Genomic DNA, 25,468 nt, shown 5'->3' with positions numbered 1-25,468 from the left:
AATTTAAATTTTGAACGTAATAGCAGGTACCTTTATTTGTTTGAATTATATTATTATTTTATTGCTCTATTTTTTATGTTTGGATTGAGTTTTGCAGGGAAATCTTGATTTTAGATCCTCCGACATTAGGGGATGTTTTCAGTTGGACCAATCAACTCCTGATCTGTGTTTTCTGAAGAGACCATCTAAATTAGATTTGGGCTTATCATAAAATTTTGTTAGTGATACAAAGAGGGTTTCAAGTTAGTACCTCCTTTTAAAATTTAAAAAATCTAATTTTTTTGTGGAAATTTTGATAAATTTGGCTATTAAGAACCTTAGATTATCAAATTTGGGAGCGGAGTTGGACTCAGACTCCTCAGATCTGATAGATCTATATATTATTTGTATAGATGTATAACTTATTTGTATAGATCATAGTTTTAAAATTTGGCCGATTCGAAACGAAAACGATCGAGTTGATCCGTTTCATTGCCCAAAAATGTGACTCGATGGAGGAAACGGTTCAGTAGGCCAAGTCAGCCATGACTCGGCCGAGTCATGGCTGACTGGGCCAACTCGGGCGTTTCTGTATTGACTCGGCCGAGTCATAACCAGTGGCCTGTAACCCCATCAAAACAGCGATTTGACATTTTTTTAATGACATTTTGAAGTGTTTGCTGATTGGTTTGAACTCCAATGTGTTTTATGAATTAGTTAAATGTTATTTGGGGTCCATTTCCCCTCCCAAACCCTATTTAACACACTCAAATGCTCTCTACTATTAATATGCTATTCAAATTTCATGGTAATGTTAAATTCTTAAAGTAAAAGTGACATTCTCCTTAATCTTCATTTTCATCTTTTACTTAAATTTTTAACATTACCATGAAATGACTCAGGATGTTTGAGAGTGGTTTCAGCCTCATTGGATTTCATATGGAGAAAGTAGAATTTTAGATTTCATTCAAAATCCAGCAGACTTATCAGTTTTTCAGGATTTCAGGATTGGAGGATTGCAATGTTTCCATTGAATTTTGTCATGTATTAGGGTATGGAACTCGTATTTAATCAAGAGCACCAATCCCTCTATGTACCTTGATGTTAGTGACATTGGTTGTCGAACTCCTCTGGGATTCGCTCCCAAACCAGGAGCTTCTGAAAATGTCGCTCTCGCTCCCGTTTTCACTCCTGCTCCCAAGTAACACAAAGAAGAGAAACCGTTTGGATCAAAAATGGTTAAATGATCTAGTTTATGTCCAATACAACCTCCGGCTCAGACGAAACCATTTGCTGAACAAAAGACCTGATTCAGATCCCATTGTGTTGGAAGACATTGATCCAACATCAGATTGGGTAGTGGAGAGTCGTCCAGCAGAGTTTAATCCTGATGAGGATCTTGATTTAGATTTAGATATTGAAACATCAGTTGAACTTGAACATGTTGTTCAGTTGAATGCAGATCCCAATCCACCAACCTCAGTCTCACAGCCAGCAAGGACTCCAGTTGTAGGTGCTTCCTCTGCTCAGCCACGACAGAAGCGCAGCCACATATCTACTCTATCTCAGCTTGCATCTGCTGCAGTTGCACAGCCTGCTAGTGGTACCACTTCTACAGCTGCAGTTGGAGATGATGATGATGAGGAGGAGCCATGGGGCCCCCTATCTGACTCTGATGATGATCCAGAGATTAATCGACATGATCTTGGTTCCTCTGGCAGTAGCTACTAGCCAGTAGCTGTAGTACTAGTACTGGAGTCTGGTCACAGTTTACTTTTGTTGCAGAGGCCATTTCTAGCCTCCTTGGTTATGTGTTTTTTGTTTTGAGTCTTTGACCATGTACGACAGTTGACTATGTATTGCCATTGGGTACCATTTTGATATAATGGATTGGTTCATGAGCCTACTTTGATCATATGTTGTCTTCCATCTATATTATAATGCTATGTGTTTGGAAACATGAATGAAAATCTTTAAAATTATGTTTAAAATCATTAAAATTATGTTTTTTTATAAAAAAATAAATATTTAATGTATTTTTTACAACGACCGAGTCATTGAAATCGAGCCGACCGAGTCATCACCGTTTCGGAGTCGGAGTCGATCCTCGGCCGAGTCGGAGTCGGAGTCGGAGTTTTAAAACTATGGTATAGATATGTTATTTACTTGTGTAGATCTAAAATTTTATAACATAATTTTGAATTTTAACACTTGAGTTTTTGGGATTTTCTCTATTTTGGTACATATTAGGTATGGGTTTTTCTCTTTTCATTTGTACAAGAATAGATCTGAGAAATCAGCCAAGGAAATCTTTAGATCTGAGCAAGATCTAGACCTTGGGGGGCAAGATCTGGGCTCAAAGATTGTTTGCAGGAATAGATCTGAGAAATCATCCAAGGAAAATTTCAAATCTGAGATTTTTTCAAGAACATCTGGGGTTTTGAGACAGATCTATTCCTAAGCAAAATTTGAGACAGGTTTAAAGATTTTACAACAAATTTGAAGATCTTAAGCAAAATAATTTTTTTAGAAAAAAAGAGTTTCAAATTTTGGGGCTCCTAAGATCAGATCTGCCTTCTCCTAGCCCAACTCTAGCCCTATTGGCCCTGGTGTTAGCCCTCATTGGACGTAGATTCCCCTTGCTCCATTTCTGATCTGAGTATTTAATTTTCTGAAGCTGATCATTGATGATTTTTTTCAAAAAACAGTAAAAATTTTTGTTTCAGGTATTGGAATTGTTTTTGGCAATTTGGGCAAGTGATCTTCAAGGCCTAGGGCCTAAGGGTTTGATATCTAAACCCTTTTTTCCTCATTGTTTGCTACAGCAATCATATACCTTTCAACTGATGGAAAAATTTCATGTGGGTTAACCTAAAAATCAGCTCCTAAGTTGTCTAATACATTTAGAAATTAATTTCTTGAGTTGGGAATCCATCATTAAGCCTATATCATGCTTTAATTGTTGACTGTAATAAGTATATCAGATCTTGTATAATTCTGGAAAAAAAAAGAGTTTCAAATTTTGGGGCTCCTAAGATCAGATCTGCCTTCTCCTAGCCCAACTCTAGCCCTATTGGCCCTGGTGTTAGCCCTCATTCGACGTAGATTCCCCTTGCTCCATTTCTGATCTGAGTATTTAATTTTCTGAAGCTGATCATTGATGATTTTTTTCAAAAAACAGTAAAAATTTTTGTTTCAGGTATTGGAATTGTTTTTGGCAATTTGGGCAAGTGATCTTCAAGGCCTAGGGCCTAAGGGTTTGATATCTAAACCCTTTTTTCCTCATTGTTTGCTACAGCAATCATATAACTTTCAACTGATGGAAAAATTTCATGTGGGTTAACCTAAAAATCAGTTCCTAAGTTGTCTAATACATTTAGAAATTAATTTCTTGAGTTGGGAATCCATCATTAAGCCTATATCATGCTTTAATTGTTGACTGTAATAAGTATATCAGATCTTGTATAATTCTGGAAATCACATCATAACAGGCAGAAATTTTTTGATAATTCATGTGGGCAAGTTTGGATATTTTTTGGTAAATTTTTGGTATAAACGTAGCATTGATAGCGTATTGTTTTCATTGTCATATTGTTGTTGTCATAACATTTGTTTGTTGTTGTCCTAAACATTTCAATGCTGTCCTAAAAAACAATTCTCTGAAAGTTAGAAGTTTTAATATCCTTGTGGAAGCCATTGTGATAAGAATCTAGAAGGGTGATCTTCTTGATCGCAGCAAGCATTTCCCTGTTGTTATAAAGTCTTTTTTGCTGTTTTTTATCACTGAAACATATTGGTTGCCATAGATTAAATTCTGAAATTTCAAGTGATTTGAGTTCATAACACAATTTAGAATTTGTTTGACATGTTTGGCTTAGTTTGGCATTTTAATTTTACAATTGTCATTAGAGAATTTGTTGTTGTCCTAAATCTAATCTTTGAAAATAAGTGTTTTTGGGTGACTGTTTGCATAAGTTCAGGTCAACAAACTTTTGGTACAATTATTGGCAATAAAACCCAAGTTTAAACTCTTATTTTTAAGCTTTTGAATCACATTCACACAAGCTCATTGTCTAAAGGAAATTCATTTCATGCACTTGGAACATATAAGTCTAATCTTTTAAATTGCCCAAAGGTTTTCTTGTTTGTTGAATGGTAAATATTATGAAATCTATTGAGCTAAGTATCATTGAAAAGGCTTGCATTCGATTTGGATCTAATAGAAAACTTGGGCTATTTGAATATGTCTTAAGTAGTTTTGGATTTTTCAAGTAATTGTCATTAAAGCATAAATTGGATAAATGTTCTAGTTATTTTTCTTGATATTAATATCATTATTGGATTGTGGTTATTATAATCTTTTTGGCGTATTAGTGATCTTTCTTTAAGAGCATATATCTTGTGAACCTTATTGGCACTTGAGATATTTGGCACTTTGTCTTGTATAATATTGTCTCTTCATTTCATTAAGTACTCTTGTCATAAAGTTAATCAATACTAAGTACTTGAGTCTTAAACGATCTTACCTCAAGACTACTCACTCATCCCTTTGCTAATCGCATCGTGCATCTCTTTTCATCATAATAATATTTTCCTTAGCAACAATTATCCATCATGTACTTGGTCCTAAATTTCTTAGCAAGATAGTAAACTCCACAAGGCACTGGTATCGAATCATTTAAGTCTTGATAGATCTAAACAAGTATTTGGGCACTCAACTGTGTCTCCCAGACTGGTTGCTTCCCAACTAGTCCTCCTTCATTCCATTTCCATAGGGTCCACTCCCCTTAGTTTGTTGTAGCGAGACAATTTAAACAGAAAGATTGGGGATCAGAGTGACAGCCCCTGATCTAAATCGTTGTCGCGGTGCATAGACATTCTGTGCAACAACAGATTCCATTCTCCCAAGACTAAGGCACTGATCTACCAAAAGGTGGTCACCTTAAACCAACTTATTTCACCTTTTCCTAGGTCTAGCCAAATTGGGTCACCTAGGGCATCATTTTCCCAATGAACTAGCCCTCCAAAAAGTTCGATCTCCTAGCCCCTCCTGCGCTGGTGTTTCCTCAAGACCTCCTCCAAATTTGAGGCCATTCTGACGGTGGAGTTGTGAGAAAAGCCAAGCCCTAGCTCCGAGATCAAACTTTTCCCTAGCATCCCCAAGGGCTAGTACCTTATGCGATCAATTCAACACCTTTAAGTGAATATTCTTTCTTTGACCCTTTTCCCTACCTTGTCTAGGCTAAGGACATCATTGGTTGCTAAACTCCTCCCTCCTAACCTAGACTAGATCCACTTGGTCCCGTGTGGTCTCGTTCCTTTAAAAAGACACTTCTTCAAGAACCATCTAGGGTACCGATTTCAACAAGGATTCAAGGGATTGGAAAACTCTTTCACAAGTCATATTTCCTAAACCTAACCCTCAAATCCTCCCATCCTTCTCTTAGAAGACATTGCACCTTGCTTAGAAAGCAAGCAAGTTCTATTCTTCAACCTCTTCTCGAAAGGAATTAAGTGGATCACTTGATATGCACTTATTGATTGATTCGTCATTGGTGATTCCAAATATATCGGGTCTCCTCCCATCAGTGAAATTTCGTAAAGAGTAGGGAGCCTTAGTTGAGGTTACAGTGGGCTAAGTCTCCATTTGTTGCCCTTGGTCTAGCATTTTCCCTTTAGGGATCCCCTTTAGGTCCCCTACTAGTTTGAGCGGTAACAAAACCACACTTGGTGCACAACCATCTATCACGTCAACTCTTAAAAAAAGGGAGAAGAAAGAAGTTGACAAGTTGTTGGGCAAGTGTCTTCTTTGGAGTGATATTCCTTTCAACATTTCCAGGAACAATCCATTTTTCCAGCTCGCGATTGATGTAATTACTATTGTTGGCTCGAGGTATAAAGCCCCTTCATATGCTGACTTCAAAGGGTGTATTCTTCGTAATGAAAACGCTGGATGTAATAAGAGATTATAGGAGTTTAGGGGCTCATGGGCACACACAGGGTGCATTGTGTTGTCAAATGTTTGGACCAATCAACAAGGTAAAACCCTTATTAACTTCTTGGTTAATTGTCCCAAGGGAACAATGTTTATGAAATTTGTTGATGCATCTGCACATATCAAAGATGCACAGTTATCATGTGATTTGTTGGACATGTTCATTCACGAGGTGTGTCCACAACATGTTGTCCAAGTCATAATGGACAATGCTTCAAATTATCTTGTTGCTGGCAAGATGCTTATGGAGAGGCATCCTAACTTATTTTGAACACCTTGTGTTGCACACTGCATTGACCTCATGTTGGAGGACATAGGAAAATTTCCTTTTGTCAAAGATATTGTTGAAGCATCAAAAAGCATTACAAAATTCATATATAATCATGCATTTGTGCTTCGTTTGATGAGAACATTCACCAACAAGAAGGAATTAATGCACCCTGCCATTACACAGTTTTCCACTAGCTTCATATCTCTTCAATCCCTCTTCAATTCTATGTGGGATGTCAAGAGAATGTTTCTTTTAGGAGTGGCGTGCTTTGTCATATAGCCACAAACCAAAGGGAGAGGCCATATGCAAGCGAGTTTAATATCAGGAAAGCTCCTGGGCGTGAGTGGGCGTGAGTGCAGGAGGTGTGTAGCATTATTGAATCTTTGGTAAAGGTCTTTAGATGTCACAAACATAAATTGTATAAAATAATGTAAATATAGATTATAACACTACATCAAAACAATGATTAATTAGTGATTAGTTTTGTGAAAAGGTGTGTGCCCAATGGACATGATTATTCATAAAGGGACACCTGCCTAAGTATATAGGCAGGCCCTCATTGTTACATTGAACCATCACTTGTACAGATATATATATATATATATATTACAAATACCTCTCGTGTATTTTTACATTCAAGCCAACAAGCTATAAGTTTTGTTGCTTCAGTGGTATCGGAGCCATGCGAGACTTTGAGCATTATCCGTCGCGTAATATAATCATGCAAGTCTTCGAACGTTGTTCACCACACAATAGGCCATTACATTTACGCCCTGAATGCATTGAGCAGTTTAGTAAAATTCAAGAAGCATATCAACGTTTAGAAAAATCATGTGCAAAAGCTACAACATGTTTTAAGAAAAGTTATGCAGAAATCGATAATAAGGAAGATGATAACGACAGTGAAGAAATGAGACAAGAGGAAGAAAAAGAAGAAAACCATGATCTAGATAATGATGATGAAAAAGAAGTGAAAATGGTTGATTCTGATAATGTAGAAAAAGGTGTGGATGCAGAGAGTACCAATGGAAGAAGTGAATCCATAGATGATGAAGGGGATTTAATGGATTCTTTTAGAGGGCATTCCACAAACAGGCTTGTTCATATTTCAAGCAAGGAAGATACACAGGACTCTGATAAGTCAGCAACTGCTCCTTTGGAAGATGATAAAACTTCGATTTACAATGGCTATCATCTCCTTCCAATAGATATTAGAAATATTGTTGATGCACCGCGAACTCCTGCTTTGTCCTTTTCTCCTAATAGAGATAAGAGTGTATTTCTCAAACATAGGACTTTACCCTCACTCTTAGAGTTTGCAAGACCAGTAGAAAAGCTTACTCGAATCCATATTAGTGCAAATTGTAATACAAGAAGTCGTATGTCATTTTACACTGGAATAGGGATTCATAAACTAATGGAAGATGACACTCTAGGACCATAGATTGAAGTCTTTGGTTTCCTAGATGGTGCATAGATCACTTTTATAAGTTGGTCATGAGATGGTCGACATCTATCTTTTACTATTTAGTTTGATCAAGGGGATAATAGAAGCAATAGGTTGAGTCTTTGGGTCACGGATGTAGAAACAAGGCAGGCAATGCCATTATTCACCACATCTGAAATCTATGTAAATGTGATTTTTGACAACTTTGTGCAGATTGATGAATCGACACTAGTTGTGTGTACCATACCTTTATCTTGTGGAGAACCTCCAAAAAAGCCATTGATTCCATCGGGTCCAAAGATTCAATCCAGTGAGGACAAAAATGTAGTGCAAGTGAGAACCTATCAAGATCTTTTGAAAGACGAGTATGATGCAGACCTTTTTGATTACTATGCGACAACACAATTACTTTGGGTCAAATTAGATGGAACAACAAAAGCTATAGGACCACCAGCCATCTATACATCCATAAATCCTTCTCCTGATAATAAATATCTCCTTGTCACCTAAATTCACAGGTCTTACTCATTTATTGTCCCTTGTGGAAGTTTCCCAAAAAAGTTGAAGTATGGACCTCTGAAGGAAAAATTATCCAGGAGATATGTGATATTCCTCTCGCGAAGAACATTCCAATAGATTTTAACAGTGTTCGAAAAGGCATGAGGTCTATTAGTTGGCAATTTGATAAGCCTTCATCACTCCACTAGGCAGAGACACAAGATGGCAGTGATTCAAAGGTGGATGTTTCTCCTCGTGATATTATCTACACACAATGTGTTGAACTACCATGCATAGTTAAATTAAGAGTATGGCCTTACGATGTTAAAAAACCCTTGTGCCTTGCTTGATTCAAAGAGATGTCGATTGACGATACCACATGATGTCCTATGCAGTGAAATGGGGGCACATTTTTCACCATGTGGTTGTTTCTTAACTGCATGCATATAATGTGTGCTTCCATTCCCAGAGTCAGAAGTAGGCATGCAGTCTCGGTCAAATTTTAGTGTTGGGAACAAAGCATCATCTCCCACGCAGCATCCAATATGTACTTAGCAAGTTGTTTATGAACTACGTATCTACTCATTTGAAAAGGCATTTTGAAGAATCAATGTCACAGTCATTTTTTGTTCCATCATGCTCCAAATAAGTCATGCCCTTCCTTGCCATACCTGTCCGTCCAATCCATTAGTTGCTGACTATTCCGCTCCCATTACGCTTGTGCGTTGGTTGCCAACTGACGATAACACCCGCTGCATCCATAGTTTTAAAAATTAGTGACCGAACAGAACCAACTAATAAACCGGCTTTCAAACCATGACTGGTCAAGTCTAAATGAACCGGTTTTTTAAAAAATACATTAAATAATTAATTTTTAATGAAAAAACTATTGTTAAGATTTAAAACCATGATTCCAAACCAATCGACACAAAATATGCAAAGTTTGCTCATATATATACCATGTAAAGGTGAATATATCAAAATGACACCAAGTGCAAAAACAAAGCCTACAAACTATTGGGCCACTGGCCTACTACAAGTCTACATGTATGATAATAGTGATCATCATTATCACTTGAAACTTCTCATGAGTCATCATGATCAAACTCAGTTGGCTGAGTCTCGACTCCCAAATTTTGCAACTGCTTGACTCACAAACTTCTCTATTGGTTCAATGACTTGAGTCTCAAACTTCTGAAGGTATTCTGCCCTAATACGCCCTATTACTTCATTTGGTGCTCCACATGGCTTTACATGGCCTCCTATCCAAGCCAACTGTTGCTTGAACCTGTTAATAACCCCTTCTTCCATAGATTTTTGGCAATATTTGCAGATCATTTTAATATCAATCATAGCACAATTAGCCCATGCAATATCCTTGGCTTTTGGAGGCATGATGACTACTACTTAGCTCAAACTCTCTGTTGTTCCACTACTCCAGCAAAAACTCAACACTCTCCAAGCTCCCAATCAAACTCACAAAAACTCCAAATGAGATGTGTGAGGCAAATGAGAGGGGTGATCTCCTTTTAAAGGTTTGGAGAGGATGTTTTTGGAGGGAAACAACCCTTATTTTCCCTCCAAAACACCCTAGAAGCTTCCTAAATTGCACGGCGTGGGTCCTTGGCAGCTAACCGGCCAGTTTGACCATAAATCGACTGGGTCCGTCCTAAACCGATCGGTTAGCATCGGTTTTTGTGGTTTATGGACGAAGTGAGGGGTCGAACCTGGCTTTTCTGCCAGTTTGACCTCGTCGGCTAATGAACCAGCCGGTTTGACCGGGTACCAGTTCAAGTCAGCTAGTTTTTAAAACACTGGCTGCGTCCCTTCCATATATTCCCTGAACACATCTAGTGTAAGAAAGAAACGCAACGTTCGGTCAACAGCGTACATCGTTGGATCAAGACGTGGGTTATCTTCTGCAAAAGAAATCAAGCTCCACCCCTCTGTGATGTCGTCCCGACATACCGACCAATGTTTTAAAACTCCGACTCCGATTCCGACTCGGCCGAGGGTCGACTCCGACTCCGACTCCGACTCGGTATCGACTCGGCCGGCTCGATTTCAATGACTCGGTGATTGTAAAAAATACATTAAATATTTATTTTTTATAAAAACATATAATTTTAAAGATTTTCATTCATGTTTCCAAACACACAGCATTAGAATATAGATAGAAGACAACATATGATCAAAGTAGGCTCATGAATATATCCATTATATCAAAATGGCACCCAGTGCATTGTCCAATACATACACGATGATGATATAGAGATCAAAACAAAAACACATAACCAAGGAGGCTATAAATGGCCTCTACAACAAAAGTTTGTGACCAGTACTATTGGCTACTGCTAGAGTTGCCAACATCAACTGGCTCAGTATTACTTGGGAGTAGGAGCGAAAGTGGGGAGCGAGAGCGAAAACGGGAGCGGGAGCGACATTTTAAGAAGCTCCTGGTTTGGGAGCGAATCCCAGAGGAGTTCGACAACCAATGTCACTAACATCAAAGTACATAGAGGGATTGGTGCTCTTGATTAAATACAAGTTCCATACCCTAATACATGACAAAAGTCAATGGAAACATTGCAATCCTGAAATCCTGAAATCCTGAAAAATTGATAAGTCTGCTGGATTTTGAATGAAATCTAAAATTCTACTTTCTCTGTATGAAATCCAATGAGGCCGAAACCACTCTCAAACATCCTGAGTCATTTCATGGTAATGTTAAAAATTTAAGTAAAAGGATGAAAATGAAGATTAAGGAGAATGTCACTTTTACTTTAAGAATTTAACATTACCATGAAATTTGAATAGCATATCAATAGTACAGAGCATTTCAGTGTGTTAAATAGGTTTGGGAGGGGGAAATGGACCCTAAATAACATTTAACTAATTCATACAACACATTGGAGTCCAAACCAATCAGCAAACACCTTAAAAAATCACTAAAAAATTGTTAAATTGTTGTTTTACTAGTGTTACAGGTCACTATTTGTGACTCGGCCGAGTTAGTATGGAAACGGCCGAGTTGGCCGAGTCAGCCATGACTCGCCGACCGGACCGTTCCAAAGGCCGTTTCAATGTTTGAGGTGCCGGCTCGGATCAACCCGGCCATTTCGGTTTCGAAACGGCCGTTTCTTAAAACCATGATACCGACAACCTCTGACAATGAACCCATCTAACACATTTTTTTTCACTACAAACAAACGTTGCAGCCCATCGAATGCTCTAGCTTGGTCGACCGCCATACGTCGTACCCATTTAAAATGAAACTATATCTATATATATATATATATATATATATATATATATATATATATATATATATATATATATATTATTATTAAAAAATGGAAAACCTTAATCCCAAAGTGGTACTATCAACGATTACACATGCCAAAATGACGCAGTCAAATGAAGAAATTATTAGCGGTCAAAGGAAGAAATTAATAGCAGTCAAGTGAAGAGAAGACATTCATAGTAGATAAGTGATCAAGTCCTTTCATCAACAAACTTTGTGGACAAAGCTTTCTGAAGGGGAAGGCAATGTTATGAACATAAATTGTATAAAATAATGTAAATATAGATTATAACACTACATCATAACAATGATTAATTGGTGATTAGTTTAGTGAAGAGATGTGTCCCCAAAGTACATGACCGTTCAAATAGGGACACCTGCCTAGGTATATAAGCAAACCCTCATTGTAACACTGAACCATCACTTGTAGATTTTTATATATATAAATTATTATCACAAATACCTCTCATGTAATTTTACATTCAAGCCAACAAGTTATAAGTTTTGTTGCTTCATTCGATTAGTTGATGGAGACAAGCCTGCAATGGGATACTTGTATGAGGCCATGGATAGGGCCAAAGAATCCATTTGCAGCTACTATGATGATAAGCGGGATGAAGGGCTTGAGAAACAACTCAAATGGGCAGTGCTTGGTGAACGATGGAACAATACACTCCATCACCCCATTCATGCTATAGGGATCTACTTGAGCCCTACATTTTCCTACTCCTATATTTTCTTATTTGATGTTTGAGGTCATGGATGGATTCTTCACTTGTGTTCAGAAGATGGTGCCATCTTCAGCAGAACGTGCAGAAAGCTCCAAAGAAATGGGGATGGCAAGTGGCACATTTAGCTTTGACGTGGCTATCCATGATAGGAATACCAAAATGCCAAGTGTCTCTTCATACTTTGCTTAAACTTTCAAATCTAAATTTTATTCTTATGTTTATCTTATTTGGTGTAGACGCATGGTGGAGAATCTATGGTGGCAGAGTACCCAATCATCAAACGCTTATCATTCAAGCGCTCAGCCAACCATGTAGCTCCTCCAGATCCGAGCGCAACTGGGGTGTATTTCAAAAAATACACACCAAGAAGTGCAATAGGTTAAGAATATTCCAATTAATTTTTTAAATTCATTAAATAATAATATTTTATAATCATCGACTTATTATTTATTATTTATAATTTATTAATTTATGACCCTTGTACAGGTTGGAGTCACAACGACTTAATAACATGGTCTACGTCTACTACAATCTTCGATTATGAGCGAGGCAACTTGAGAAGACACCTGATGTGGAGGACATCTCATTGGATGGGATTGACACCACTGTTGCAAGGAAGGTTGAGGCCAAGAGGCCTATCATGGAGTCAGCCCCTGATTGGTTAGACGAGGAGGTAGTGGAGGGGGTAGCAGCTGCAAAAGAGGAATAGGAGGAACAACACGAGGAGGTGACACCACCTACCATGGTCACCAATAGAGAACGTGGTCTACCTCCTATAGCTCTTAGTTCCTTAGCTTCTAGAGCACAACAGAGTCCACTGCCCGCTGCAGGGCCTTCTTCATCTAGAGGGAAAGTTGTTACATTTTCTCGCAAGAGAGGCAAAGGAAATCAGTAGTAATAGTTATTTGGTTCATTTCATTGTATATGATATTATGACTCATGATATGGGATACATTATTATAATTTATGTTGATATTTTGAGGCTGAGTCGGGACTCGAACCTCATGTTAAATTTTAGGCAACAATGGTATGTTCTATGCTTTAGAGCAATTTTACTTCAATTTCTTTATTAGCCCAGTATCAATATTCATATTAGCAATCACATCAACATGATAGGAAAATGCAGATAAAACATAAACATAAACAGTAGAAGACAAGGAAGACAAGAGGAAACAAGATGTGGCACCAACAAGGGAAAAACCCCAATGTGGGGAAACCCTTGTCAATTCTTCTTTTAGTCTTCAATAGTTCAGCAAAGAGAGATAGTACAATCTACAAATCTGATAATTTATAACAATAGCAAAAGAGCCCTAACCAGAAAAGTCCACACGGGTCAACAGCGAAGATTTGACCCTCAGTAAATCGGTCAACTTTAGTCAACTTAAGCCTCCAAATAGCAAGATAAAACAACCCTCAAAACAATCAAATTCAGCCCAATCAAAGACTAGTCAAATAGCCCACCTGCGGACAGCCCTAGTTGCAGTCAACGTTGCTCAACATTCAACGTTTAGCATTTATTTTTATGCCCAGAAATGCGGCCTACATAAACAGAGATAGCCCTAACAAAAACGCAGTCAAAGGAGGTCAACTCATGTTAGTCAATGCTTGGTCAAACTATCTAGAAATTTGGTCCCCTGAAATTTCGCTCTCCTGAAAGTTCGGCCTCCTGAAATTTCGAACGTGTGGAGAGAGAGAGAGGCCCAGAAATCCGTACCTAATCAACGAGGAGATAGAGAGAGAAGTGTGAAGATAAGTGTGTCCAAATGAGCCTAAGTCACCATCTATTTATATGCAACGTTGAGGATGAATAGACGTGATTGTTGCGCTTATGAATCTACATAAGTTTGTTGGCCGACCTTGACAATTTGACCATAATCAAAATAAATTTATAACTTCATTCATACATATCAAAATCGAATGATCTTTAGATCAATCCTACACCTCTCGGAGAGAGGAATCCAAGAAAAATATCAGTTGTCATAAATAAGATGACCCATGTGGAGTTTGGCCCTAGTTGCCAATTTTAACACTCCCTCTCAACTAGGGAGAACTCCATCTGCCAATCTGTACTATATCTGCCATCAATGCACTGCGCTGCTCTGCTTTACTCTACTCTACTGAACCATTAAGAAGAAGAAGTGATTGATAAAGTATCATACCATTCTCTACTAACCCGAAGTCAGTCCCAATCAAAGGAGAGTGTCATACCACTCTTACTGACCTGAAGTCAGTTCCAATCAAAAGAGAGTGTCTCATACCACTCTTACTAACACGAAGTGAGTTCCAATTGATCTTAGATCAATATCGGTCATCCTAGCATAAGGAGTATGGTAGTACACGATGCGTCCATCAGTAGTACTATGGTCCCTATCCTCATTTCCCTACTCATTGGCTAGATGAGAAGTACTTCCCATGAGTCCCAGACTGCATGGGTAGGATGTCTCAACAGGAGAAAGATGAACCACTCATCCTGTCTACATATCACCAAGGGGTATCGCAGGGGAAGGCTGAACCACTCACCCTGTACATAGCAAACCACTAGGGGAAGGTTGAACCACTCACCCTATGGTTGCTCATCACTCCAAGAAGTACCCCAAGCCCCCCGGAGCTCCCAGAGCTCAATGTCCATCTCATACAGGACCCTCATAAGAGGGTCTCTCCACGACTCCAAGTCGTTCTCGGAAGGCCAAGAACTTGACCTTCCCCAGGGGCTTTGTCAGAATATTGACGACCTGCTCATTAGTCCCAATGTGATGGAGCCTTATTGCTCCTCGTTGTACCAGATAAAGTGGTACCTGATATTTATATGCTTGGAGCGATCATGAAACACAAGATTCTCTAATAATCGGATCCCACTTTATTTGTCGTAGAGGATCACGGTGGTATCCATCACATGTCCGACCAGCTCACTGAAGATCTTCCTCACCCAGACAACTTCACAAGGGGCCATACTAGCAGCTATGTATTCGGCCTTGGTGGTACTCAAAGCAACTGATTTCTGCTTCCATCTCATCCCGGATATCGAAGCAGAACCCAAAGAAAAACAGCATCCAGAAGTGCTCTTGCAATCCACCACACTGCCAGCCCAATCGGCATCAGAAGAAGCATGCATCCTCACATCTCCGACAGCGTATCTCAGTCCATGAGTGATAAGATATCTCAGAAGATTCTTGGCACCAATCCAATGTATATGATGAGCTCAACCATATATTGGCTCAATGTGTTAACTGCAAAACATATGTTCGGACGGAAGTTCACCAAGAGTTCCTATGAGTTGACAATACTCAGAAGCATTTCCCGATTCAGGTCCAGCAACACTACCACGTAACTTCTTCAAGTTAAGTTGCATCGGAGTAGTCATAGGCTTGACGTCCACCATCCCAAAATCTTTCCAATATCTTCACAACATATTTTCCTTAAGAGAGGAAAATTTCACCTAGTGTTTGCTAGACCTCCAACCCTATGAAATAGTGCATCGATCCTGGGTCCTTCACCTCCAACTCCCTCTTACATTGTGAATGAGAGGGTTTGCACCCATCAAAAAGAGGTCGTCCACATAAAGTACCAGAATGAGAGGTTTATCATTTTCAACCTTAAAGGTTCGGACCAGCTTCACTTCTAGTGAATCCCAGCTTCATCAGATAGCTATCGATCCTCTCATACCAAGCCCAAGATGCTTGCTTCAATCCATAGAGAGCTTTCTTCAACCTGCATACATGAGAGTCCCGGTCATGGACCTTAAACCCCTCGGGTTGTTCCACATAGACTTCCTCTTTGATTCAACCATGCAAGAAAGCAGTCTTGACATCCATCTGATGTAGGTTCCATCCTTGCGAGGCAGCAAGGGCTATGATCAAGTGGATGGTGGTGTATCGGGCAACAGGTGAAAATATCTCATAGTAATCTACACCTTCCTTTTGAGAGAAGCTTCGAGCAACAAAGCGAGCCTTGAACTTTTCTACACTTCCATCAACTCCATGCTTGATTTAGTAGAGCCACTTAGAGGTGACAACCAATTTGTCCTAGGGTCTAAGGACCACATCCTAGACATCATTCTTCATAATTGACTCGTATTCTTCATTCATAGCATCCTTCCATACTTGATGCTTCATGGCTTCTTCGAATGATGAAGGCTCATTTTGAATAATAGTGCTCATGGTGGTCAAATATCCTTAATATCTGTTTGGCTTCTTTCTTTCATGGAATGTCCCCCTTGGTGCAATGTGTCTCTCGGCATCTTCAAGAGTCTCCCTAAGCCATGAGGGTCTCCTTTTGGAGGAGGAGGGCTCATGAGGAGGAGGATCAATAAGATCCATAGGTTCATCAACATCAGGCATTGTTTCGTCTTCTTTTGCACCCTGATTTCCAATGTCAGCTTCTTTGTCCTTCCTTAGGAACTTCGGAAGGCCTTGATCATGAAGCATGGGACGAACTGCTTCTACAATAGAGTGATTCTTTCTTTAAGCCACACCATTCTACCCAAAACTATATGGCGTTGTAGTCTCCCTCTTAATGCCAGCGTCTGCAATAATCTTGGAATTCATTAGATTTGTACTCGATCCCATTATCAGTCCTCAATATCTTGATTTTCTTCTCGGATTAGTTTTCGATCAAGGCTTTGAAGTGTCAGACCTAGGTAAACACTTCATCCTTCTTCTTCAAGAAGAAGATCCAGGTCTTGCGAGAATAATCATCCGTAAAGGTGAGATAATATAAGTATCCTTCCAAAGAGTTTACAGACATCATACCAGATATGTCGCAGTGGTTCAATTGCAATATATTTGTGGTCTTTCTATAACTTGAGGGGAATCGTCTCCTTGTAAGTTTTCCTTCAGCACATCTAAAACATACACCTCCATGCTCTACTTTAATCCCAGGCATACTTATCACCATCTGTCTCACATTAGGTAGGGCCTTATAATGAAGATGGGCAAACCTTCAGTGCCATAGTTCAGATTGTAGAGATGTATCGCAAGACATGGCTCCCAATGGACTTCCTCCAACTTGATACAAACACGTACCATTCTATCGAAGAATGCCACCTTGAATCCTTTGTCCTCCATGGCTAAAATGGACACTAGGTTCTTCTTGAGATCAGGTACATCTAGTACTTCTTGCAAATGAATAATGTTACCTTGATTCAATTGAAGGGTAACATTCCCTACTCCCTTCACGGGATAGGTGGCATCGTCTCCAAGGATGATCTCCAAGTTTGTCTCCTTTTCTATCAGATTAGAGTGGGCTTCCTTGTATCTGGTGAAGTGCCTTCACGGACCACTATCGATTAGCCAATTTCACAAAGTGTCCAGAGGAGAGGTAGTGGAGAGGGTTGATATAAGATAGTACTCTTTTTGCTTATTGTTAACAACATTTGATTCTTCATACCTGGACTTCCTTGATTTCTTAGAGGATCGACCATTTCCTTGATGTCCCACATTCCTTTTTCCTTTGCCTTTAGACCGGCCATTCCTTTGATCGTTGTTGTTGAAGTTTCCCCTGGAATGATTGTGATCATCATCACGTGATGTGTCCCTTCTATTTGGACACTCCCTTGCATAGTGGCCAAACTTATTGCAAACAAAGAACCAACCCTTCCTTCCTCCCTTGGATCCAGGCTTTCCATGGAAATGACCTTTAGACCCTGCATTATTTCTCATTTTGGCATGAGCGAAGAATGTTGTGGGGTTGCTTCTATTAGAAATCATTTCCTGCTCCACCATTCTTGTTTCTTCTTGAATGCATCTCGACATCAATTCTTCAAACCCTAGAATTCAATCATTGTTGAGGGCGATGATTCTAAATACATACCACAAAGGTGGGAGTCCTCCAAGGGTGGTGAGAGTAAGTTCCCTGTCAAGAATGACTTCTCCAATCGAGAGTAGATCATTCTTGGTCTCAGTAATCCTCAAGAAATAGGATTGAATATCCTCGTCCTTACCCTTCTTAATATCCTTCAACTTATTCTTAAGAAATAGAATTTGATTAGCATTACTAACCTTGAACATGGCGACCAACTTGTTGTAGATCTCCTTGGAGGTCTTCAATTCGGAGATGTAAGCCACCAGATGCTTGTCAATGGAATCCTTGATAATCTTCTTTGCTTTGACTTCAGCCCTATTGTACTTCGTCTTCGCAACAACTAGTGCATTTGAAGGAGGTTCAGGTATTTTACCCTGCATATAGTCTATCACTTCTTTTTCTTCCAAGGTCAAATCAAGAGACATCTTCCATCCATGATAGTCAAATTTATCATGAAGCTTTTCTTCAGTCGCAAAGTAGGATGAGGAACCCATTAAACCTTTTGTCCTTTCCAACTGTCTTTCATGATTGCTCTTTCACTCTTGCTTGGGCTTTGTCTTCACCTCAGTTTTGATACCATGTTAAATTTTAGGCAACAATGGTATATTCTATGCTTTAGAGCAATTTTACTTCAATTTTTTTATTAGCCCAGTAACAGTATTCAGATTAGCAATCACATCAACATGATTGTAAAATGCAGATAGAACATAAACATAAACATAAACAGTAGAAGACAAGCCAAGACAAGAGGACACAAGATGTGGCACTAGCCAGGGACAAACCCCAATGTGGGGAAACCCTTGATCAATTTTTCTTTTAGTCTTCAATAGTTCAACAAAGCGAGATAGTACATTTTACAAATCTGATAATTTATAACAGCAGCAAAAGAGCCCTAACCAAAAAAGTCAATGTCGGCCAACGGGGCATATTTGACCATCAGCAAATCGGTCAACTTCAATCAACTTTGGCCTCCAAACAGCGAGATAGAACAGTCAAATTCAGCACAGTCAAAGTTTGGTCAAACAGCCCACCTGTGGACAGCCCTAGCTGCAGTCAACGCTGGTCAACAGCGAACGTTAAGCCAAAATTTCTGTGCCCAGAAATGTGGCCTGCCCAAACAAAGATAACCCTCACAAAAATGCAGTCAACGGAGGTCAACGCATTGTCAAACTATCCAGAAATTTGGTCTCCTGAAATTTCTGATCTGTGGAGAGAGAGGCCCAAAAATCCATACGCAATCAATGAGGGGAGAGAGAGAGAAGTGTGAATATGAGTGTCCAAATGAGGCTAAGTCGCCTTCTATTTACATGCAACGTTGAGGATGAATAGACGTCACTGTAGGGCTTCTGAGCCTACATAAGTTTGCTGGCCGACCTTGACAATTTGACCATAATTAAAATAAATTCATAACTTCATTTGTACATGTCAGAATCGGATGATCTTTAGATCAATCCTACACCTCTCAGAGAAAGGAATCCAAGAAAAATATCAGCTATCATAAATAAGATGATCCATGTGAGTTTGGCCCTAGTTGCCAATTTTAACAACTCAGTATTCAGGACATGATTCATTGTTATGTGTGATGTAGCACTAGACATGATATTACACATCTTATATATTAGTTCTATATTCATATTTATGTGTCAATACATTTATTTTGTGTTGTGGATCCTTTAGATATTAAAAAAATTGAAAAAAAAAATGAAATTTTTTGTATTTGCCGATTTTTTCCAGACTTTTACGATTTTTCCTATTTTGGACCCTTGTCGATTTAATCCCGATCGCAATTATCGCAACACTGATTTGAGTCCCATTGACCTACCATTTTGGCCATTGTTATTATTAATGTAATCTTATCTTATCTTACTCCGTGGGCAATCATTTTCTTAGCTCAGAAATAATAAAAAACGGATGCATCTGCTTCTAGTGAAATCTCTCACGCTCGATGGGAGGTGCTAAGAAGAATAGAGAATACCGTCTTTGAACATCAAGAAGTGTTGATGTTGTGATTTGGGCATGGCTCCTCACTTGTAGTTAGCACAGAGTTCCAATTCTTTATAAAGAGTGCCACCTAATTTGCTCAGCCACAGATATCACTCAATCAACATAAACAACTTTGTGATCATTATGTGCTACATCCCACTTGTCACTGCAACATCATAGATTGTAGAGACCTCAAGCACTTTTCTTCTAAAACGGTTAGAAAAATAGTGCTCTTTTAGGTTGAGAAGAATATGTATGTACTCACAGGCCTCTTAAGAAAACCATATTTAAGGATAGGGATGCCCAGAAGCCAAGCTACAGCAGAACTCATGTATGACCCAGCTGCTTCTTACACTGATACCAGAAATTGATATGGATCGAAATAGGCAAGATGAGAAGTGAAAAATAACTTCAAATAATATTAAACAGATCAACTACAGACTCGCTCAAAAATAGGATACTTGCGTTAAAAGATTCAAAAAGAATGTATGTTAAGACTCAACACATTTATTTGTGGGTCAATTAATAAAATAACAAAATTAATATGTTCACCAACAACATCAGAGATTACACATAATGACTAATAACTAGCTTAAACAGTAAGACTAATATGAAATTTCATCATTTGCTTATGCTAAAGGCCATGTGAGGCTAACATTGATTAATCACAGCTAGTGTACTTTATATCATCCCTGCAAAGAAGAGCCTCCTCAAGTATGCAATCCACTTTCCTGATGTTATGTACTAAATAAACACTATGGGAAGATGTACCTATAGCATCGATCATGATAACACAGTTGACAAGTTACGGACGGAATGATGCAACTTTTAAGGTCATAAATCTAAATACAAAGAACTTACAGGTGAATGCCTATTTGTATCTATCTGCTTCTCTTCTCCACCAATCAAACCAGAAGCCCATTTTAGAAATCCTTTATTCCATCCCTTCTGCTTACCCTGGAAAAAACCAATACAATCAGATGAAGCTTTCATTAGCCACACTGAGGAAAGCAAGTCCAGTTTGACATCTGCCTGTCAAACAATAACTTTGCCAAGTCTATTATGCAAGATAGTAGTAAAGATAATAAAATATAATTATAATGCCCAGAATAGACAAGCACACTTGACTTTGGTATCATCATTGATAATTTTTCCATCCTTCATTGTGGTCAACAGTAGAGATAATTAAAAAAGACCTTAAAAATTCTTCTTAATACTAAAAAAATAAGAACAAGAAGCAGAGGAACCAGTAAAGAAACTACCCCCTTTCCTTCCTGTGAGGGACCATCATCATCAATCTCATCTGCATTAATAAGTATTTGTTCCTTCTCTTTGCCTTTCCTTTTCACTACGTTGAGGTGAATTAAATGTACGCCTAAATTGTCAATTACTATCCTTTTTGTCTTGGGGCCCTCCTCAGTTCCTTCATGTGTCCCTTCTAAGGTGTAAAGGTCAGCAGATCTTCCTGGAGCAAGTTGTAGAGTCCACACTCCAGGAGAAGCTTTTAGCTGCCAATAGCCCAAATTAGCCATCACAACAGTATCAACCATGTGTGGCCTCTGTTTCGTCCCCAGAAGCAATTGAAGACCTCGAGGTGGCTCATGGTTTTTTTCTGAGCAATGCCCTGATCAAGGAAAAAAAGGTTAGTTGGGTCCTGGGAGACTAATTTCATGATGGCTTTTATCAATCCAACACCCAGTAACTAGAAATCCTACTAACAAACAATCAACAAAATGAATTTAACAACATACCAGTTAAAACAAGTGCCTCCAGCTCAAAAACAGCCACTAATGTCCTTGCATCTCCGAGATTCTCAAGAACAATATTGTCTAAATCATGACTGCATAAGAAGAATGTGTGAACTACAGAATTCATAATTTTCTTGAATTGTACCAAAAAGCAATGAGGAACATGTCGATACCACAAATTCAACTAATGACAAAATAATTGCTGGAAAGAAAAAAGGCAACTGGAAAGTATAATCAAAGTCATTACATACATTGCAATGACGGGTTCAACAAGCCATGGCTCAGGAACATCCAAATTCATCGTTAAAGTTTTAGCTAAGGGCATGTTTGAAAACCAAGCAGTAGGACCATTCATTGATGAACCATCAGAATATAAATTTTCCTGCATAAAAAAACATAATATAACATTCCCAAACAGTAAATTAAGTAAAAAGCAAGTCCAAATAGCAAATTACCTAGCTAGACATAAACTTAACACATGAAAACAACAAAGTATCTTTACATTACCTTTGATGGAATAACATATCTGTAGAAGTTCTTCAGTGGAAGGTCAGCAAGAGAGCTCTGTGAGAATGATAAAGGCAGATCAAATTTACAGAACACATCCCTACATTACTACAAGGTACAACTACATTTGTCAAATTATCTAGTTTTTGCAGACCCAACCATATTTGCCTAGCGTACCCAGAACTTAACTTTGGAAAAAAAATAATGTAATTTAACTTTCTACACTTTTTTCTCACAATTTACGGAAAATACCACACACCAAAAAATAACCAACTAGAAGGGCTAATGTAAAAAATATAAATGAGAAGCCAAATCCTTACACACTCCCAAAAGTATCCCCCAAAGCAAGCACTCAACAAATTATCATAACCAACAAAAGAAGCATGTTTCTACAAGTACAAAGAAAATGGAGCCAATTAACATAATGACGTATTGTGACTAGAATCACAGAAAATACGTTGAGGCTTAGATTTATATTTTGCATTAGATCTGGTTTTGGTTTTAATAGGTACAGCATTTGTGCTCCCATAGTGTATTGATACTGTTGTACTTTCCAGTCCCATTGAGCAATTTGTGGTCATTTGCTGGATATTGCTAAAAATATCTTATCTTATCCCTTCTTATGCATGTTCATATAGCATCAGATTTTAAACCTCTGTCAGCCAGTGTCAGACATAGAACTTCCATCCTTTTCTCTCTCTTTCCACATATATGTTTAACAATGACAACCTTCAAAATATTCTACAAAGCCTGAGATCAACAGCCTTCTTACAAAAATATCTTCAATTTCATTTTACTTTACTATTAAACTCCACTAGTGTCCATTTAACGGGACAATTGAAACTACAAAGATGAGCGAACAATAGAGGAGCTAAGGCTTCCTCATGGAAACTGCAAAAGAAATATAAGTGTACATAGTGACAGTGTTCCATGTGAATGTGTCCCCCAGGGCGGGGTGCACGCACCCCACACTTCCCATGGACCTGGGACAGGGGGGCGCCTAGGGAAATGTTTCCCAACGTCCCCCTTTTGGGGAGACGCAGGGGGGAATGTTTCCCCAGTGTGGGGAATGCATTTCCCCAAAAGGGGTGCTCCTGAGTGCACACCCTCAAAAGGGGGATGCCAAGAAGCACCCCTTTTGAATTTGAGTTATACCAATTTATCATTTCAATCTTTGGACTTCAATATTTACTATAGTCTATTTTGCTTAGAATGATGAATGGTGAATTTAAATTTTGAATCAATATAAATTCTAGAATGATGAATGATGAATATGGATCAATATATTTCATTATTGAATCCCGTGGTGTATGGATGAATAATAAGTGTAATGATGAATATGGATAGGTGTATTTCATTATTTAATTCAATTATGTATGGATCAATATATACACACCCCAACATCTCCGTGTCCCCCTAAGTTTCACTAAAATTTGAGAGTACTCCCACGCTTCTCCCCTTGTCCATCTCCCCACACCCCGCATCAACCTATCCCAGAGTCTTGGTGGAAAAAAGATTATTATGTACCCTGCTTGAATGGCCACTAAAGTCTCCCATATAAATGATGGCAACAATGTCTTATACCATCACCATTTGTGTAGAGTTGTTGGTGAAGACATTAAAATAATGTTCCCAATATCCTCATTTATTCAGTGTTCCATGGGAACATGTACCCTAGGGTCACACACCTCACATTTCCCAAGCACCTAGGTGTGGGAGACACCTAGGGAAATGTTTCCCCACAACCCCCCTTTTGGGGAGACACAAGGGTGAACATATCCCCGGTGTGGGGAACGTGTTTCCTCAAAAAGGGTGCTTGTGGGTGTCCCCCATTAATTTTGCTTGAAAGCAATAATTTATGAGTGGAGAAGCATAATATTCAATCCCACAGCGCTACTAATGCAATGTAATTAATGGTAATGTTAAATACTTAATGTAAAAGTGACATTCTCCTTTATCTTTCATTTTCATCCTTTTACATAAATTTTTAACATTATCATTAATTGACTCAGGATCTTTTAGAGTGGTTCTAACCCCATAGGATTTCATATGGGGGAAGTAGAATTTTAGATCCCACTCAAAATCCATCAGACTTAACAGTTTCCAAGATTTCAAGATTGGGGGGATTGCAATGTTTCCATTGAATTCTATCATGTGTGAGGGTCTAGAACTAGCATTTACTCAAGAGTAACAAGCCCAGAAGCAGCCCGTTTGAGAGGGCACACGTCCCCCTCAAAATTGTCTGATAACCTTTGAAATTTAAAAAATTTAAAAACACAAACTTCAAAAAAAAAATACATAACAAATATCAAAACATAAACTAATTTTCAATCCTTAACTCAACTATTCGATTTACCAACCTTACCTCTACTTGCCTTACCCTGCGACGCAATTTGACTTACCTGTTAATTGTTGCCTTCCCCGCAATGCTTCTGCAATGCTCATCGTCCATTTTTTATTTTCATTTTTAACTTTGAGTCTTAACTCAAGTTATCAATGACCTTAGACTAATTCTTTGACTCGTCGCTATTTACTGCTTTTGAGTTTGAGTTATATCAATTCACTATTCTAATCTTTAGACTTCAATAATATATAGTCTATTTTGTTTAGTGCTAATTAGATTCTAGAATGATGAATTTAAATTTGAAATCAATTTAGAATTTAGAATGATGGATGAGGAATGATGAATTTAATTTTTAAATCAATGTAGATTCTAGAATGATGAATATGGATCAATGGAATTCATTATTGAATCTCATGGTGTATAAATGAATGATGTATGTATCAATATGAATTATGAGTATGGATCATTGCATTTCATTATTTAATTCAATTATGTATGGATCAATTTATTTATGCTTTGATTATTGAATATATATATATATATATATATATATATATATATATATATATATACAAAAGAAAATTAGCATCCCCTCATCCCCCCTAAATTTCCCTATAATTTGATGGTACTCCCACACATCACCCCTGTGCATCTCCCCACACCTGCGTGCCCCTGTCCCAGAATCTTGGTGGAACATTGCATTTATTGCATCTTAAATCAGCCACTGTCTATATATTCAAGTTCTTCCTCATTTCACAAGAATCCCACTTATTGTGAATATTGTCTCTCTTGAATATAAGGCAATTGCATATAGTGATAGCAGTATTCAATATTATATTTTTCCTACATGCACATCCTTCCA

The 25,468-nt window shown here is 38.3% G+C and overlaps 1 protein-coding gene and 1 pseudogene across 1 annotated transcript in view; one reads left to right on the top strand and one right to left on the bottom strand.

Moving 5' to 3' along the window:
* Window positions 1-25,468, bottom strand: part of EBS1 (EMS-MUTAGENIZED BRI1 SUPPRESSOR 1) — a 446,396-nt gene that overhangs the window by 143,357 nt on the left and 277,571 nt on the right. The window contains exons 25-29 of the mRNA XM_089394973.1: window positions 22,263-22,319; window positions 22,007-22,137; window positions 21,759-21,847; window positions 21,270-21,631; window positions 20,869-20,964 (exon numbers count right to left, since the gene is read on the bottom strand). Coding sequence (XP_089251099.1) covers window positions 20,869-20,964; window positions 21,270-21,631; window positions 21,759-21,847; window positions 22,007-22,137; window positions 22,263-22,319 — 735 coding nt within the window. The remainder of the gene's footprint in view (window positions 1-20,868; window positions 20,965-21,269; window positions 21,632-21,758; window positions 21,848-22,006; window positions 22,138-22,262; window positions 22,320-25,468) is intronic.
* On the top strand, window positions 7,222-8,540 carry LOC149205286 (putative glutamyl endopeptidase, chloroplastic pseudogene; annotated as a pseudogene).

The sequence above is a fragment of the Pinus tabuliformis genome, chromosome 1_2, assembly GCF_031772625.1.
Source record: "Pinus tabuliformis cultivar Carrire ecotype Pingquan chromosome 1_2, CPIR1, whole genome shotgun sequence".
NCBI classification, from domain to species: domain Eukaryota; kingdom Viridiplantae; phylum Streptophyta; class Pinopsida; order Pinales; family Pinaceae; genus Pinus; species Pinus tabuliformis.
The sequence above is the reverse complement of the archived record's forward strand: the minus strand, read 5'-3'. Positions and strand labels throughout refer to the sequence as shown.